The 19001-nt window shown below is 49.3% G+C and overlaps 1 protein-coding gene across 1 annotated transcript; it reads right to left on the bottom strand.

The window, feature by feature from the left end:
- Nucleotides 1–10313: 10313 nt before the first annotated feature.
- LOC112956549 (olfactory receptor 14J1-like) lies at nucleotides 10314–11246 on the bottom strand. The gene has a single exon (XM_026050063.1). The coding sequence runs from the start codon at nucleotides 11244–11246 to the stop codon at nucleotides 10314–10316; it is 933 nt and encodes a 310-aa protein (XP_025905848.1).
- Between the last annotated feature and the right edge of the window lie 7755 nt (nucleotides 11247–19001).

Here is a 19001-nt window from a genome sequence, read left to right as displayed (position 1 = left end):
AAGCGTTGCTTATCTTGTTCATGTAGGGAGATAGTGAAGAAACAATCCTTTAAATCGATAATCAGCAGGCACCACCCCTCCGGCAGCATGGCTGGATTGGGTAAACCGGGCTGCAATGCTCCCATGCTGTGCATTTGTGCGTTAACAGCTCTCAAATCATGTAACAACCTGTATTTTCCTGATTTCTTTTTTATTACGAAAATAGGGATATTCCAAGGGCTTGTGGATAACCTTAAATGCCCTTGATCAAATTGTTCTTGCGCTAATTCATGTGCTTGTAAAAGACTTTCCCTTTTGAAAGGCCACTGCTCAACCCATACTGGTTCTCCTGTTCTCCACCGTAAGGGGATTGGGAAAGTCCATGCAATGGCCATTATTGTAAAGGGAGCTCATTGGTAAGAACTACCCCCTTTTGGGCAAGAACGTCTCGCCCTATTAAGGCCTCTACTCCCTCAGGCAGTGGAAGCACAGATACAACACATTGTACCGTTCGTCTGTCCCTGGTAAGGTTTGTCGGTAAAGATTTCTTTGCGAGACTCATGCCCCCTACTCCTGCCACTGTGTCACTGGTCGTATGCATTGGCCATTGTGGTGGCCACTTCTGTTCCGCTATAACTGTAACATCAGCCCCAGTGTCCAACAATGCTATGATGGTAATCACCTGACTCTTCCATTGCAGGCTAATTTGCTTTTTTGGCCGCCGTCCCAAATCCACGGTCAGCAGCGATATTGCTCCCGTTGACCCAAAACTGGCATTACCACGAATGGGGGCTTCTGCAGCCATTTCCTTGCTGAGGTGTGGCAATGGTATTAATCGTGCAATGCGGGTCTTTGCTGGAATAAATATTGGTGGAAATAGCGTAGATACCATTATTTGTATTTCGCCAGTATAGTCCGCATCTATTAGTCCTGTAATGACAGTAAGTCCACTCATGACTGCTGAAGATGGTCCTATAAGCAACGCTCCCACCGGTTTTCCTTTCAGCAACACCGGCCTGTTTATTCCAGTAGCAATTCTCTGTGGCTTAGAGTCAATTAACGTGCAGTTTACTGATGTTGCCAAGTCCATGACGAGGCTTCCGCTGGTGGCAGGCCGTAGACTGGTTGCACTTGCGCTTGGGGTGTGTATGGGTTGTGGACCGCTATTTGTGTCTGAGCGCGAGGTCCCTTCGTGCTGGATTTCCAGTTTCCCGACGAGCGGCGACAAGCAGCTGTAGCATGCGAATCGTTACGACATTTCTGACACCATACAGGTCCATGTGAACAATCCCTCTGCATATGACCTGTGGCCCCACAGCGGAAGCACGTATACTTTGTCGTTCCCTTTTTTGCTGACTTATTTGCCGACGCTTGCAAGGGAGCAAGAGCTGCCAATACCTGACTCTGCATAGCTGTTGCCTGCTCCTTCATGCCACGCCCCAGTTCTTGCACAGCATTAACCAACATAGCCTGCGGACCATTTGGCACCTGCGACACGCGATTTAACAATTCCTCAATTGTCCGATCACCTGCCATAGTAACGATAATGCTCCTAACAGTAGCGTTACAATTCTGTAATGCACATTGCTTCAACAAAGCGCCTTGCATATACTCTGGCACACCCGCCGTCTGGATCGCATCCATAACTCAGTCAATGAAGCTACCAAAAGCTTCCTCTCTCCCTTGTTTGATTCCCATATACGAGGATGTGCCCCCTTTACTCTTTATCTTATCCAAAGCCGCTCTTGCTAGAGATTCTCTTTAAGTTAAGATTCTCTTAACTTATCAGGCCCTAAAAGTGCTTGCGCTTCAACCCTCAAGTAGGCTCCCAGCCCCATGAGTTCCTCAAGTGTTACCCCGAACAATGGATCTCCAGGCTGACACACAGCCGCTAACGTTGCTTGACAAGCAGCCTGCCAATAAACATTAAATAGCAGTTGCTGGTGTGGGGTAAGAATTAATCGCCTAAGACTCTTAATATCAGCAGGTAACAGAATATTGCCAGCCCAAATGTAATCCAACATCTGCCTCACTGGCTCACTGGAAACACCAGAATCACTGACATGGCTCTTAACTGTGTCAGTAACTTCCAATCAAGATTTGTGATACTGGCTGTAAGCCCTCCAGGGGCAGGCATATATACTACTGGAAATGCCTCAAGCATATCAATAGCTAACTCAGGCTTTCCTGCAGCCAAAGCCTGATCGGCTAAATTTTTCCACATTGCCCGCCGTCCGGCAGCAATCAAACGACCAGGCTCCTCTTCGGCAGCCGACTGGCCAGGCTTTTCTTTCCCCGTTGCATCCCTCTCCCCCTGAAGAGCCCAAAAGGCCAGATCCCATGGGGTCAAGAAGGGTGAAACAGGAGGTGGGGGAGCAGGGGGAGGGAGGACTGAAGGAGCAGCTTCAGCAGCCACTGGTCCTGCAGTCACCCCCTCCATCAGAACAAAAATTGTATTAGTAGCGGGAGGGAGGAGGCAATGGGACACCGTCTGTGCAGTCTCCTCCCTTTTCTGCATTGATGAGCCCCCAAGATGCGCGGAAGCGGCTAACGCGGCTCGTTGCTCAGCTACATGCTGTTGCAATGAATTAGCCACCGTACGCCAGTGTTTCCCTAGTTTCTTAGCTACTTTTTCATCTGCCAGTGTGGCTTCCCACAATTTATCACCAAATTTACGCCACTCCCCTTCATCAAAGACAGTGTTAGGATCATGAAAACATCCTTTTGCTGTTCCATATGCTAACAGCCCAGCCAATTCTTTACCTAGTTCCTTATCTAAAGCTCCCCACTTTTCTAAAAAGCATCGGAGTAAATCATATGCCGCTTGCCTCTCCATACCTGCCTCCGGCTAACCGCTGTCGGGTCAGCCGTTGCAACCCTTGCAAGGCGTCGGTAGTTCGGGGGCGGCGTCTTATCACCCGAACCCTGCTCTCAGGTCATCGGCGGCGTTTTATCAGCTGAACCCTGCTCTCAGGTCATCGGCAGCGTTTTATCAGCTGAATCCTGCTCTCAGGTTGGCAGCGGCGTTTTGTCAGCGGAACCCTGCTCTCAGGTCGTTGGCGGCGTTTTGTCAGCCGAGCCCTGCTCTCAGGTCGTCGTCGGCATTTTGTCAGCCGAGCCCTGCTCTCAAGTTGCCCAGGGCACAGAGCCAGCTCTGTCTGCCTCTTGTCATTTCAAGACTGACGTTTGGTCATACGATGCTGGACCTGGTTCCCGTCGGTACTGCAACCCGCTCTCGGGTCAATGCAGTTATTGCAGCCTGCTCTCAGGTCAGTGCAGCCCGCTGTCGGGTCCCTGTTCGGGCGCCATTTGTCGCAGCACGGGAAGACTCGGACACTCAATATGAGTCATAAGCAAGCTTCGTTTATTACAGATTCTAGTACATTTTTATACAGTAAGCTGTGCTCGTGTTCCCGACCAATCATAACTCCACACGCTCATCCCTCGTCACTATCCCGCCACTCGTCTCCAGACCGCACGCAATCATTGGGCTGCAGTATGATCATGAAGTTGATTGGATAGTCCTGATGTAATCCTTAAAACTATGTTTCATCTACTTGACCTAGTTTAGTCTGGCTACCTCAGCAATTTACTGTACCTTATGGTTCTGCATCAACAGCTTATTGTTCTTCTTGACCTTCATCAGCAGCTTACTGCACACACTTGTTAAAGATCCCAACATTAAAATAATCACCCCTTTTCTTTATCTCAAGAGAGCAGGAAAATGGATTCCAACATTGCAATTTCTTTCTTCACACAAGGACTTGCTATGAAATTTGGAAATGTCTCTCTGTGGAAGGCCCGATTCACACCTCTTAGCTAGGCAGGACACCAAGATCAGGACAAGAATTCAGTGCATTTAACCATGTTTTACATATTAGTTCAGATGAGTCAATCTGGGTATCTTACTGATTTGGAAGCACATGGACTGCAGAAGGATTCAGTTCCTTTCCCAGAACTCCACAAACATGGAGGTCACAAGATTCCCCTTGCCCAAGCTGAAGGTTGAACTACACCCATATCTGCAGGGRAGCTTGCTRTCTAAGGATCTGCACTAACCACCTAAACTGGACGGTGGGAGTCCGTTACTGGTGACACTTGGACAGAAGTGTTCCAAGGTATGAAGCTGTGTTTGTTGCCATAATGGAGCACGTGTTTTACCCAAATGCTTCTAGARTATCAGATGGGGGTCAGGTGGRGAACTTCCTTGGTTATCTCAAATGGCACTAGGTGCCCACTACTGGCAGAGCTCCACTCASAGTGAAGSTGGGACACATGGAGCTGGTGAGAGTGCAAATTGGAACGTAATTCWSTGCAGGCACTTGATTGAGTGACACTGAAGTAGGACAATGTCAAATGCCTGGAGTTTMTAGCACAACTGCAAGGGYGGGATCGATAGGAAAACTCTGCCTTTTTGGATGGAGAAAGACCCTTGGTATTCTCACATTTTCCTGTCTGTGATTAGACAGCTGAATCCCAGCACCACCTTTAGGGAAACTCCCAACACTCTGCATTCAAGCGTGCTGCTTGGTGGCCTCCAACAGTGAACTCCTTCATCTACGGCATGAGTAACAGGAGCTGCAACCACGYTGAAGCCMGACTTCCTCCTCCTTCTGCAACAGAGAGGAGTTAACCTAAGAGACCACTGCCCTGAMCTCCTTTGGATGCCTCCAGGGCAATGAGSAGAGTTTCCCTCTGCAGTGTCTCTTCTAGCATTGACACCAAAGGAGCTCAAGGGCAMAGAGTCAGGCCCAGAGGAGTACAGATGAGGTGKGACCAGGGGTCCTGTGTSCATTAGAAGAGCTCAGCTCCCTGTATACAGCCAGGGTGTCACCTCACACTCCTGGGATTCAGTGACATTCAGTTTGCTCCTGTGCACTCCACAAACTCAGAGCAGGATTCCCTTTCCCAATTTGTGGAGTGCATGAAATGGGTTTCAGCATGGGAGCTTCTTCTCTCAGCTCCCACTGTAGTTAGTGGAGATGGGGGAGGGAGGCAGATGTACACACAAACTTCCTCATTTCGACTTGAAAAGGAACAGAGGTGGTCCAAGATATGTGTAAGTGCCTTCTTGCGCTCGCAAAGAAATTGGAAGACCCATGTTCACCTAGGGCATCAGGCAGGTCTTCTTGGCACACAGACATCTCAGTGCCTACCACTCCCTAGAGCTCGACTCACTTAGAAGCTTAGAGCTGTGCAATTCCAGACATTGCAAAGAGCTTGTATAATTCAGTGCAGATACTTCAGAGCACACAAGGAAAACAGGCCAACATGTCAGATGCATGTTTTTATGGTGTCTCCAGCAAATGTCCTTGTTTCTCGAATATTCAAGAGCAAAACAACAGGAAAGTCAGGCCCTTCAGAAGTGTTTAGTGCTCCAACACCCTAGGAATCCTTGGTTTTCATACCTGCTACTCCGAAAATGACTCCTACCATTGCCTTCAGGAAAAGTTGCTCATCAGGAAGAGCTCTCTCTGTTTCAGTAAGCATCTTACTACTAGTGAAAGCCTGTAGGCATCTGGCCTTATTCACATGAGCATGTACCACTGCCTCATATGGCATCCCTCAAAACAGCCAGGAACTTTCCTTGGTAGTGGGAAATAGTATAAAATCATGAAACAGCCTGAAAAAATCCTCAGCTTGGGAATTTCAGATTGGACATTAGGGTAAAGGAATGACACTTAAAGGCTGTTGCTGTGGTGCAACAGGCCACCCAGGAAGAGACAAGGATCATCCCATGGCTTTGTGTATGAGGGAACAGGCAGTGAGGATGGAGACAACCACGAAGGGAAGGAGATCCCATGTGAGGGCAAAATGGGGAAGCAGGTTGGGTGTCTACAGGGTGCATGGACACAGCTGCAGGTAGGAACCAGCATAGGACAGGTTCTGCTGGAGACAGACAAAGGCCCTGCAAGGGCTCAACGACACCGGAGGAGGTCCGTGTCCTCTTGGTATGGCTGTTGTCTCTGCTACAAACACAGACAACGGAAAGGTCTGTGTCCTACACGGAGGATTGCACAACGCACTCCACACACTGTCCCCGAGAAGACCTGGAAAACATTTGGAGATTTCCCTTCCCAGAAACTCTGTGGTTGAGCTTGGACATTTTGCCTCATAAAACACATCAAGGGTTAATGTGGCATCAGAGCCACCTGTAKGTTTCCTCTGCCTSCCTGTTATCAGTGATGACAATGTTCTGCTCTAATCAGCCCCTGGAGACCCTTTGTTGTTAATGTTTATCAGTGGGACCCATTAAAGCTCTACAGAACTTAGTGCTTCTGTTCATTCTTCTTCCRGTGACTGAGGTTCATGAATTCAGCACCAAATMCACCATGGGGCTCATTAAAATAGGAAAAGCTCTCACAAAGCCTGTCTCTCCCTGTAATTTTCTTCAAGTCTTGCATGGCAAATTGGAGATATTTCCGGAGGGTAGCTGAATGGTGGAGACATCAACAATATAGAAGCATTACTGTTTTTAAAGCATTTTATTGTTACCGATGTGTAAGCATTCTCCAACTGGAATGTTGGAAGTGTACCGAATGTGTAAGCATTCTCCAACTGGAATCAATCCAGAATGACTCCTAATGAAGTCTGGACATGTAGGAAAAGCAGTGTCCCACACCTCAAGCACTGTAGGCACACTCCTATTTCCACCTCCCCAACTTGGCCATTCCTCTCATCAGCCACCTGGGACTTCCATYCCTCTTGTTAGAAGCTTCCCTGTTCCTCTGAAGGCTGCAATTGAAGGTTACAGCTCATCTGCCCCAGCTCCCACTGCTTTCCTTAGAGAACTAGCTGCAAATAAGCACAGGATTATCCTTAATTGCAAGGAAACAAAAATAGAACTTGTAAAAAATTCTTAAAAAATAATTATGCTCTTTGACTGTACACTAAGTCCATGATGTCAACAATGAGGTCCCCATGCCACAAGTGACAGCCTTCCTAGAAATTTTTTCTGAGAGATAGGAAAGGCTAGATAAAAGCAGAATTTAGGGGACAGGCTACCAAAAGACAGAGCAAGATTTAAAATCCCTAAGGTGTGAACACGCAGATGGGGCTCTGAGTAAAGAAAGACAAATGGGAGGCGTATCAATACTGCAGCTTTACAATATCCAGCTGCTGTGCTGKAAAGGTGAGGTGAGAAAGTGTCAATTTTAGAAGGACAAGTGGGAATGGGAGAGCCATACAGCTCCTGGGGGTCCCAGGACATGATATGGTCCATGCTGCTCTTGGAGATCCTGGGCTCGCTTGTGCTTCTTTACAAAAGTAGGAAAAACCTCCGACACAAGACCCTAGAGAGGAGGGATTCTCCTGGCTGCTCAGAGGGACCCAAAGAAGGACTTGRGGATGCCCAAGGAAAAGTAAATCACCGGCACCAAGAGCATTCCTCTTCCCAGAGACCTTCTTGAACTGTTCGGATTGGAGCTGGAGGAAAAAAACACAGTCCAGACTTCCCTCTATCAGGCCTTCAGCTCCCCAACTTGTCATAGCTTCCCAGGAGCTCCCTAAACCAATACTTCCCAGGACCGTGATGATGGATCAGACACAGAGAATAGAGGAGAGAAAGTGCAGAGATCCCAGGGTGCCGATTAGGGGTCACTGGGCCATAGACAAGATGCCAGGGGCTGAATAAGCATCTCAAAGAAAGGAGGAAAGGTGTGCTCCATTTTGAGGGGGCTCAGAAAGCCACATCTCTGACAAAATTGAAGGCGGATGGGAACTCCCTTCTGCAGGATTTGTCCCCGGACYGCGTAAAGACTAGGAAGAGATGAACTTGGAGAAGGTCATCTCACCTGCTGAGGCCACATCTGGAGTGCTGTAGCCAGTACTGGACTCCCTTCTACATGAAGGACATGGAACTAGTAGAGAGAGTTCAATGTGATGGGAGGGTGGTCAGCAAAACCACCGTGTTAGATTTCCAGAGGGCAGACTTTGGACTGTTTAGGACATTGGTTGTGAAAGTCCCTTGGGAGACAGTCCGGAGGAGCAAAGAGGTCCAGGAAAGCTGGTCTTTTTCTCCAGAAGGAAATCCTAAAGGTGCAGGAGAAGATTGTCAGACTCTCCCCATGTGCTGAAAGATGAGCCAGAAGGGACAAATACCAGCCTGTCTGAATWGGGAAATATTGCTGAGACTCTGGGAAAAAAAATAAGGCTTACCAACTTTGGAAGAAGGGGAAGGAAACTTGGGAAGAATACAAGGACATCCTTATAGTATGTAGGGAGGWAATGAAAAAGCTGAAAGTTCAGATGGAACTCAATCTGGGCACCGCAGCTTTTTTTCTTTTTTTTTTTAAAAAAAGAAACTTTCTACAAGTTTCTACACATACATTAACAAGAAGAGGAGGGCCAAGGAGAATCTCCTTGGAGATTGTCCAAGGAGAATCCTTTGCTGATCTGGCAGGGATCACTGACATCAAAGATGAGGATAAAGCTGAGGTGTTTAATGCCCTCTTTGCCTCAGTCTTCAACACACAGATCCCTTCTTCCTCAAGTAACTTGCCCTCTTGGGCTTGAAGACACCTGTGCAGAGCAGAATAAATGCCCCATAATTCAAGAAGAAACAGCCAGTGGCCTGSTACTCCACTTGGACTCTCACAGGTCCATCTATGGGTCCACAACGGATGCATGTGAGGGTTCTGAGGTAGCTGGTAGAAGTGCTCATGAAGCCGCTCTCCATCATCTATCAGCAGTCCTAGTCAATAGGGGAGGCCTAGATGACTGGATACGTGCCAGTGTGACACCCATCTCCATTCCCCAGATGGAGCACCTGGGGAATTACAAGTCTGTCACTGTGACCTCGTTATCAGAGAAGGTTACAGAGCAGGTCATCTTGAGGCCATTCCAATGGCATGTGCAGGACAAGCAGTGGATTAGGACCAGCCAAACCTTGTTCAGAAAAGGCAGGTGCTGCATGACCAACCTGATCTGCTTCTCTGATCAAGTGACCTCCTAGTGGATGAGGGAAAGGCTGCGGGTATGGTCTACTTAGACTTTAGTAAGGCCTATCTGTACAGTCCTACACTGTCTTTTCCTGGAGAAGCTGACAGCTCATGGCTTAGACAGGTGTACTCTTTGCTGGGTAAAAAACTGACTGGATAACCATGTCCAGAGAATGGTGGTGAAAGGACCTATATCYAGCTGGCRACCACTCATGAGCAGTGTTCCCCAAGGGTCCTGTATTGGGGACAGACCTCCTTAATATCTTTCTCAATGAGTTGCATGATGGGATTGAGTGCAACCTCAGCAAATTAGTGTGCCAGGTCCTGCACTTCAGTCACATGCAACACACCTCATGCAACTCGACAGGTTTGGGGCAGATTGGCTGCAGAGCTATGTGGCAGAAAATATCTGGGGGTGTCGGTTGGTAGTCATCTGACCATCACCCAGCAGGGTGTCCAGGTGGCCAAGGAGGCCAACATCATCCTGGCTTGTATGAGGAACAGTGTAGCCAGCACCTCAAATACTGTGCTCAGTTTTTGGTTCCTCACTACAAGAGTCACATGGAGGCCCTGGAGACTGTCAAAAGAATGGCAACAGAGCTGGTGATGGGTCTGGAGCTGAGACTTTATGAGAAGCAGGTGAGGGAGGAGAGGAGGCTTGGGGGAGATCTTACTACTTTCTATAACTACCTGAAAGGAGGTTGTAGTGAGGCAGAGGTCAATCTCTTCTCCAGAATAAATACTATTCGGGAGTGTTCAAAAAACATGTAGATGAGGCGCTTAGGAATATGGTTTAATAGGTATGTTGTTGAGGGGCTTAGAATGAGACTTGATGGTCTCAAAGGTCTTTTCCAACCATAAAGATTCAATGATTCTGTGGTCCTGGTGGGGCAGAGCTGGGAGAGTTCTTGTGGAGCTGCCTTGTGGTCTCCTGGGGGCTCCATATCTGTCTCCAGACATGTCATATGGCAGATACTGCTTGACCATTCACGACCTGCAGGAGCGCTCCCAAGTAAGAACTGAATCCAACCCTCATTCTCTAATATGTCACCTATGAGCTCACTGCATGAAACCCATGGAGAGGCATGGAAAAGCAACAAAGACTTTGAGGTTGAAAGTCCTTGAGCACATTCTTCACTCGAGCTGTGGAAGGAGAGCCAACATTCAAGCACTGCACTGAGGAAATGCCCTTTTATTAGAGTGAAGTCAGGACTGACACAGTGACAGACACATTCACAGCAGGTATCACAATCAGACAGTCTGGGTTCATCCAACTGGATAAGTTGGATGAATTTAAGCACCTACAGTAAATTAATTATTGTCATAAGAGAGAATTCCTAACAACAAAGATGTATAAGATGAATTAGAAAACACTTGTGAAGACAGATATTGAGCTTATTTCTGATGAACTAGTACAAAATGAACCCTTTTCCTCAGTGCATCCTGCAGCTCCCTGTTCCGCATGCTGTAGATCAGAGGGTTCAGGGTTGTGGGCAGCACTGAGTAGAGAACGGCCAACACCAGATCCAGAGTTGAAGATGAGATGGAGGGGGGCTTCAGGTAGGCAAACATTACAGTGCTGACAAACAGCGTGACCACAGCTAGATGTGGGAGACACATGGAAAAGGCTTTGTGGCGGCCCTGCTCAGAGGGGATCCTCAGAACAGCTCTGAAGATCTGCACGTAGGACACCACAATGAAAAGGAAACACCCCCAAATTAAACAAATACTAACCACAATAACTCCAGCTTCCCTGAGATAGGCATCTGTGCAGGCTAGCTTGAGGATCTGGGGGATTTCACAGAACTGCTGAACCACATTGCCTTGGCAGAGTGGTGTGGAAAATGTATTGGCAGTGTGCAGGAGGGAATAGAGAAATCCACTGGCCCAGGCAGCAGCTGCCTTTTTCCCACAAGCTCTTCTGTCCATGAGGGTCCTGTAGTGCAGGGGTTTGCAGATGGCCACATAACGGTCATAGGCCATGACTGTGAGGAGACAATACTCTGCTGCCATGAAAAAGACAAACAGAAAGACCTGTGCAACACATCCCCAGTAGGAAATGGCCCTGTTATCCCACAGAGAATTGGCCATGGATTTGGGGACAGTGGTGGAGATGGAGCTAAGGTCGAGGAGGGAGAGGTTGAGGAGGAAGAAGTACATGGGGGTGTGCAGGCGGTGGTCGCAAGCTACGGCTGTGATGATGAGGCCGTTGCCCAGCAGAGCAGTCAGGTAGACGCCCAGGAAAATGGAGAAGTGCAAGAGCTGCAGCTCCCGTGTGTCCGTGATTGGCAGGAGGAGGAACTCATAGAAGGAGCTGCCATTGAACATTTGCTCTTGGTGGACAGCACTGTCCAATGAGGGAAAAGCATCAACAAGGTAGAAAGGACTTCTCTGAGCAAAACTCATTTTGCTCTTCATAGTACCCCCGAAATGTCCTCCCTCCTTTACCTTGTTCAGCTCCCCTGTCTCATCTCTGGTTTGGGCTGGCTGAGTGTGCTCTCCCTCTGTGCTTGGGCAGCTCCAGAGCAGTCAGTCCTGCTCTTGTGGGTGGTTTAAATTGAGGTGTCAAATTGCTTCATGGATTTGGTGAGGAGACCTGGAGATGGGCACCTTGAACTGCATGTAGACGATTTGATCTAGTGACAGAGTAGGAATATTGTGTACTTACTGTTGCACAAGTGGCAGCTCTCATGTCAGCTCTGTTTAAAAGAGAAGATCCTTGGGAGGGATTCATTTCCCTCTCACATCCATCTGACCCTTTTCTTTCTCTTCACTGTTTCTTGACACATAGGAGTATCAAGTGGGAGAGGGAAGTTCCTGCCTTAACTGTAGCTGAGTCCCCATTCTTAGCTTCAGGTAGCAAGAACCAGACCAGCACGGAGAGGTGAAGAAATGAAGAGCATTAGTATGAACTTTCTGCCAAGGGAAAGTAAAAGGTAACACACAGAGGAGCACTGCGTAAAGTCTTCACCTCCCCAAACTGTTCAAGCCACCATTCAGACGGAAACACCTCAGGAAGGACCCTCTGTGTGCCCTTCTCCTGCAGCGTGAAAGGACCAGGCTGCAGGAGAGACCCAGCCCCTCGTCCACCAAGGACGGGGACTCATGACCTCAAAACCCCATGGCCTTGAGGGCTGGGAGAGGAGACACGGGGCTTTGCCAAGAAGAAGACATCTGCTCTGCAGGGACTGACCAAGGCTGATCCAAATCCTTCCCTCCCATAGCAATTGCCTTTCTAGTTCCCTCCCATTCACTGATCCTGTCTCAATGGATGGAGCTTTTCCTGCTGACAGCTGCTCCTCTCCCCCACVTCTTCTCCCTGTCACTGCCACACACCCCATCCCATCCCCTGGGCACTCACTCTGCCCTACAGCAGGATCCAGCAGCAGGGCGCTGGCCAGGGACATCTCCGTGTATGCGGGTGGGAGGGACCAGGGTCAGACAGACCCTGCTGAGGCCACACAAGGGAATGCTGGTGCTGTCTGCAGTCAGGGGAGGGCACAGGGCCTTGCTGAGGTTCCTCACACATCTCTCCATGGAAAAGACTAGAGGGTCAGGTTCCTGCTCTCACCTGGCATTTCCTTTCCATACACCCCCAGCTCTTCACAACCACAAGGACACAGGGAATCTCCTCATCTTTAACATTAACTGCCTGGACTGTCCTCTTCAAAAGCCCCTTCACAATATGACCCTGCCATCATGGGGGTCTCTCCTCACACCCAGACCTTCTCCCCGCAGGACAAGGGGTTTTCCCAGGCAGCGTGAGTGCTGACCCTCGCAGGTGGCACTCACTGCCCTGGGCACACAGCACCCTGGGGCGCACGGACACTGCTCGGCATTACAGCCCATGCACAACTGGGGACACTCCCTGGCTTCACACCCCTGCACCGTCCTGRGGAGAAGGCAGCCGTGATGCCCTGTCCCTCTGATGGTCTGGCTGGGAATCCCTGCACTTAAGCACCTCCAGCTCCAAGCAGGAGAAGCTGGGAGAGCCACCCTGAGAGATCCCATCAGCTGGGGAAGGGGCCAGGTTCAAAAGAGCCCTCCAGGAACCACAGCACTCTTGTCCTGCAGACAGACACTTACCGTGTCACACGGTGGGAGGTTTCTCCCTGCAAGGAGCTCTCATTTGTCCTCCCATTCCCAACTGTCCTTCACTGAGGAGCGACTCATCCCAGCCTGGTGCCTGCGGGCAGTGCCCTGAGTCTTGGTGCTCCTTTAAGAGGAGCTGCTCCTGGGCAGAGCTGTCTCTCTGCAGTGCCTGCCACATTGCCAGGGGCTCCTGCAGTCCCAGGAGCCAGGCCCAGCTCAGGAGCAGGGCCCCAGCTGGAGACGGGACAGTTTCTGCCCCCTGCGCAGCCTCCAGGGGTTTCTGGGGCTCCAGGGCTGTGAGAGGGGAAACTGTTTGAGTGTCTACAGGATGCATGGACACAGCTGCAGGTATGACCAATGTAGGACGGGCTCTGCTGGAGACAGACAAAGGCACTGCCTAGGCTCGAAGCCACCAAAGGAGGTCTTCATCCTCTTGGTATGGCTGTTGTCTCTACCACTGACAGAGGCTACCTGAAAGGTATCATATCATTTTCCTGCACTGAGCATTGCACACCACACCCCACACACTGTCCTCAAGAAGACCTGGAAAACGTGTGGGACAAAGAATCTCCCTTCCCAGAAGCTCAGTGGTCAAGTTGGAGATTTTGCCTCATAAAACACATCAAGGGTTAATGTGGCATCAGAGCCACCTGCACATTTCTTCTGCCTACCTATTATCAGTGATGACAATTTTCTGCTCTAATCAGACCCTGGGGAGCCTCTGCTGTTAACAGCTATCAGTGGGACCCATTAAAACTCAACCAAATGCTGGGGGTTCATTTTGACTTTGAATTCTTGCATGTTTTGTTCAGTCTCTTCACAGTAACTGAGGTTCAGGGACTCAGAACACCATGGGCCTCATTAAAATATGAAAAGCTCTCACAAACCATGGCTCTCCCAGTAATTTTCCTGAAATCCAGCGTGGCTAATTGGAGAGGTTTGTGGAGTTCAGCTGAAGGGTGCAGACATTAATAATATACAAGTATTTCTGCTTTTAAAGCATTTAATGTTATCACTGTTATTGAGCATTCAGCGTAACAGCAATAAGAAAACCAGTGTCCCAAACCTCAAGCACTCTATGGATGTTCTGCCTCCCTCCTTCCTAACCCTGCCATTTCTCTCTTCAGCCACCTGGGACTGCCGTCACTTGTTAGAAGCTTCCCTTTTCTACTGAAATTGGCAACTGAAGGTTACAGCTTGTCTGCCCCAACTCCCACCTGCTTTCCTTAGAGCACTAGCTGCAAATAAATAGAGGGTTTTTCTTAATTGCAAAGAAACAGAAAAAAAAAGTATGAAATTATTTCATAAAGACTATTGATGCTCTTCGAGTGTAGGCTAAGCTTTAAACTCCCTGATGTTCAATCCAGCAGCTGGGTCTCTGAGTGAACACAGAGGAACAGGAGGAGTCACAATACTGCGGTTTCACAATGGCCAACTCGTGTCCCATAAAGATGGTGTTAGAAATTATCAAATTAAGCAAGACATGTGGGAATGGGAGAGCCATACAGCTCCTGCGGGCCCTCGATCCTGATGTGGCACATGCTGCTTTTGGACATCACAGACTTGCCTGTGTCTCCCTCTACAGAGAATCATAAAATCACAGAATGCTTAAGGTTGCAAGAGACCTCCAGCGGTCATCTAGTGCAACCCCCCTGCTCACACAGGGTCACCTAGAGCATGTGCACAGGGCTGCATGCAAGTAGGTTTTGAACATCTCCAGAGAAGGAGACTCCACAATCTCTCTGGGCAGCCTGTTCCAGGGCTCTGTCACCCTCACTGTTAAGAATTTTTTACTTAAGTTCCTGTGGAACTTTTGGTGCCTCAGCTTGTGGCCGTTTCCTCTAGTCCTATCGCTGGCCACCACTGAAAAGAGGCCGGCCCCCTCCTCCTCACTGCCTCCCTTGAAGTATTTATACACACTGATCAGGTCCCGCCTCAGCCTTCTCTTCTCCAGGCTGAACAGGTCCAGCTCTCTCAGCCTTTCCTCATGTTCCAGGCAGATGTTCCAGGCCCCTGATCATCCTCGTAGCCCTGCGCTGGACTCTCTCCAGCAGCTCCACATCCCTCTTGTACTGGGGAGCCCAGAACTGGACACAGTCTCCAGATGTGGCCTCACCAGCGTGGTGTACAGGGGGATGATCACCTCCCTTGACCTGCTGGAGACGCCCTTCTTAATGCACCCCAGGATCCCGTTGGCCTTCTTGGCTACCATGTCCACCGTGCCACCCAGGTCCCTCTCTGTGGAGCTGCCCTCCAGAAAGTCTGTCCCCAGCCTGTACTGTGTCTGGGGTTATTCCTCCCCAAGTGCAGGACCCTGCACTTGCCCTTTTTGAACTTCATGAGATTTCTAACCGCCCAGTCTGTCCAAGTCTCTCTGGATGGCAGCGCAGCCCTCAGGGCTATCAGCTACTCCTCCCAGTTTCATATCATCAGCAAACTTGCTGAGGGAGTGCTCCATCCCTTCATCCAGGTCGTTAATGAATAAGTTGAATAGGACCAGACTAAGAACTGACCCCTTGGGGACACAGCTAACCACAGGCCTCCAGCCAGACTCTGCACCACTGATCACCAGCCTCTGAGCTCTGTCATCGAGCCAATTCCTAATCCACCTTTCTGTCCACTCATCTATCCCACACTTCCGCAGCTTGCCCAGGAGGATGGTGTGAGGGACGGTGTCAAAAGCCTTGCTGAAGTCCAGATAGATGACATCCACCGCTCTGCCCTCATCTATCCAGCTAGTCACTCCTTCATAGAAGGCGATCAGGTTAGTCAAGCATGATTTCCCTTTGGTGAATCCATGCTGGCTGCTCCTGGGCACCTTCTTCTCCTCCACGTGTCTGGAGATGGCAGCCAGGATGAACTATTCCATCACTTTCCCAGGGATGGAGGTGAGGCTCACTGGCCTGTAGTTGCCTGGGTCCTCCTTCTTGCCTTTTCTGAAGACCAGTGTGACACTGGCTTTCTTCCAGTTCTCCAGCATTTCCTCCGTTCTACAGGACCTTTCAAAGATGATGGCGAGCGACTTGGCTATGACATCCACCAGTTCCCGCAACACCCCGGGATGCATCCCATCAGGGCCCATGGATTTGTGGGGGGCGATTTTCCTTAGATGCTCTCTGACCCACTCTTCCTCTACCCAGGGCAAGCCTTCCTCTCTCTGGCTCTCTACTCTTCGGCTGTTGGGCACTCTCTACTGTTGTTGGGTGTGGGGATGAAGTGCCGCTTGAAAACTAACCAGCTCCCTGGGCCCATCTTCCTTCTAGAGCCCTAGCCCATGTGATCCTTCCAAGCAGGTCTCTGAAGAGACTAAAGTTGGCCCTTGAGAAGTTCGGGGTGGCAAGGCTACGTACTGCCCTGCCTCCTCCTCGTTGGATCCTGAAATCCACCAACTCGTGATCACTGCAGCCAAGGCTGCCCCTCACCTTCACATCTCCAACAAATAAGGTGAAATGCAGCTCCTGAGGCAAGTCACTTCCTTACCGGCTCCATACGGGAGCCTGGACAGCAGCGCTGCACTGTGTAGATCTGTCCTGAGACACCAAGTGTCAAAAGTGTGGGAGATCCAGGGTGCCAGAGCTCTACAGATCCAAAAGAGAGGCAGGGGCTAGGAACGATACCCAGGGGAAAACACTGCCAGGAGGTGTCATGGAAAGCCCAAGGACTAAGTGCGGTTCATGATGAGAAATGGCTTTCCTTACGGACAATCGAAGTAAAGCTGGCAAAATTCATGGGATCTGGAAGAACTTCCCCAGATTTGCCATCTGGCTTGACCCATGGTTTTGGAGCCTAGCAGGAACCAATGTTCAATCTCAAGCCCTCTGGAAGGAAGACATGTATTAAGGACTGCATGTATGTAAGGGTGTATGTTTGCTCTTTCTGACATACCCTCTTTATCCTACCTAAGACCATGAAACTTTGCTGAGGACTTTTAAAGGCAAAGAGATTGCAGAGCCTGTCTCTGAAGAGGAGATTTCTTGAGACAGCAGTAGGAAATCCTATGCCCTGCTGAAGGCAGGTGCCAATAGAGGAGGAATCTTGGGGCCCTTTCCAGTGAACTTGGGATTATCTTCGAGGATGGAGATGTGGGAATCTCTCTGGATCCCTATGCTCAGAAATGCTCATGGAGAAAAAGAGTGGTTCTCAACATCTAAGAAGAATTTCCTATTCTCTCTCTCTTTTTTTTTCACCTATTGTCTTTTTTTTCCCCCTGCAGGCCATTCATGAGACCCTCCAAGCAAATGCATCTGCTCAGAGCCCTCCACAAGGGAGTTGTGCACAGCATGAAGATCCCCCTTGGCATTCTCTGGTCTAGATTGAACAGACTGAGCTCTCCCAGCATCTACTTATCTGCACCACACTCCTGCCCATGACCATCTTGGTGTCCCTGTGCTGGAGCCCTCCTGTGTGTTTATTGCCTTGGTAGAACTGGAGAGACCAAATGGGATCTGCTGTAAAGACACGGTTCTCCACAGTGACAAAAGGCGGGGTACATTGTGTTGATGGCCAGGCTGACTGTGCTCTTACACACCCAAAATCATGAGGGAAGCCAAACTATGGCACAGTGACCGAGAAAGGTTCTCAGATCTCCTCCTATTCTCACAGATAATCTAAACTTCACTGGAAAAGGCCCAAAGACAGCAGCTCTACTGGGACCTGCCTTCAGTAGGGTGTGGGCTCCCTATCTCCAGAAGGCTTGGTGGTCTGCAGTGACACTCGATGCCAACTGTCCCTAGAGCTCCTGTCACTAAGGAGCTCAGTCCTGCACAAGTCCTGACATTGCAAAGAGCCCATGGAATTAATTCAGAGCAGACATGGGAGTTAGGCTGGGATATGGGAGCATCTCTGCTGTCCATTTCCAACCCTGCAGGTTTTCAAGGTGGGGTCAAGGCCTCAGAAACCTGGTCTCACCCCAAAGCTGACCCTGCAGGAAGCACATGCCATGTGCTATGTACTACGTAATACATGCCCTGTGCTATATGCTGTGGCTGTTGTCCAGGGTTTCTCTGGCTTCCCAGGGTTTCTCTGTCCATGCTTGGTCATTTTCCTTCATCAAGGCGGCAAGCAGCATCAGAGCCACCTGAGTGTTTCCTCCACCTGTTATCAGTTCTATAATGTTTTAGGTTTAATCAGCCCCTGATGAGTTGTTGTTGTTAATGGCCCTCAGTGGGACCCATTAATGCTCTGCAAAATGTTAGGGTTTGCTTCTGACATGCAATTCTGCAGTGCTTTCTTCAATTCTCTTTCAGCACCTGCAATTCATGCACTGAGCTCCAAGGACACCAGGGGGCTCATTAAAAAGCAAACACCCCTGACAAACAATCTCTATCTCCGCAATTTTCTTACACACTTTTCTAATAGAAGGCATTACAGAGTGTAGCTGAAAGGTGGAGACACCAATACCAGACAAGTATTTCTGCTTTTAAGGGTGTTCTTTCTTATCTTTATTACTGAAATTCAGGTTTTAGAGTAAGTGACAGCAACATTTGCCAACTGGTATCAATCCAGAGTGACTCCTAATGAAGTCAGGACATGCAGGAAAAGCAGCACCCCAGAGATCAGGGCTTCATGCACAAGCCTCCTCCCCATCTCCCCAGCCCAGACATTTCTCTCCTCAGCCTCACAGGACTTTCCATCACTCCTGTTAACAGCCTGCTTAAGGCTGCAAGTGAAGGTTACAGCTCAYCTGCCCCAATTGCCACCTGCTGAATGGAGATGACTCGCTGCAAAAAGGGACAGCGTTTTCTTTAGTTACAAAAAAAAAAAGAGAAAATAAAACATGGTACAGTTTTATAGAAAATAATGACACACTGCCTGTATCCAAAGTTTAAGAGCCTCCAATGAGGGCCCGTTGTCTCAAGGGACAGTGTTACTAGATATTTCTTTGAGAGACAGGAAAGGCTGGATATTAAGTGAATTAAGGACTTGACAGAGGGACAGACAACAGAGAGGCACCTCAAGTTTTAACTCCCTGCAGCACCAACCAGCAGCTGG

This window comes from Nothoprocta perdicaria, unplaced genomic scaffold, assembly GCF_003342845.1.
Source record: "Nothoprocta perdicaria isolate Ctin4 unplaced genomic scaffold, notPer1 scaffold_643, whole genome shotgun sequence".
Lineage (NCBI taxonomy): Eukaryota > Metazoa > Chordata > Aves > Tinamiformes > Tinamidae > Nothoprocta > Nothoprocta perdicaria.
Note: the sequence above shows the minus strand (reverse complement) of the source record. Positions and strands in the feature narration are given on the sequence as shown.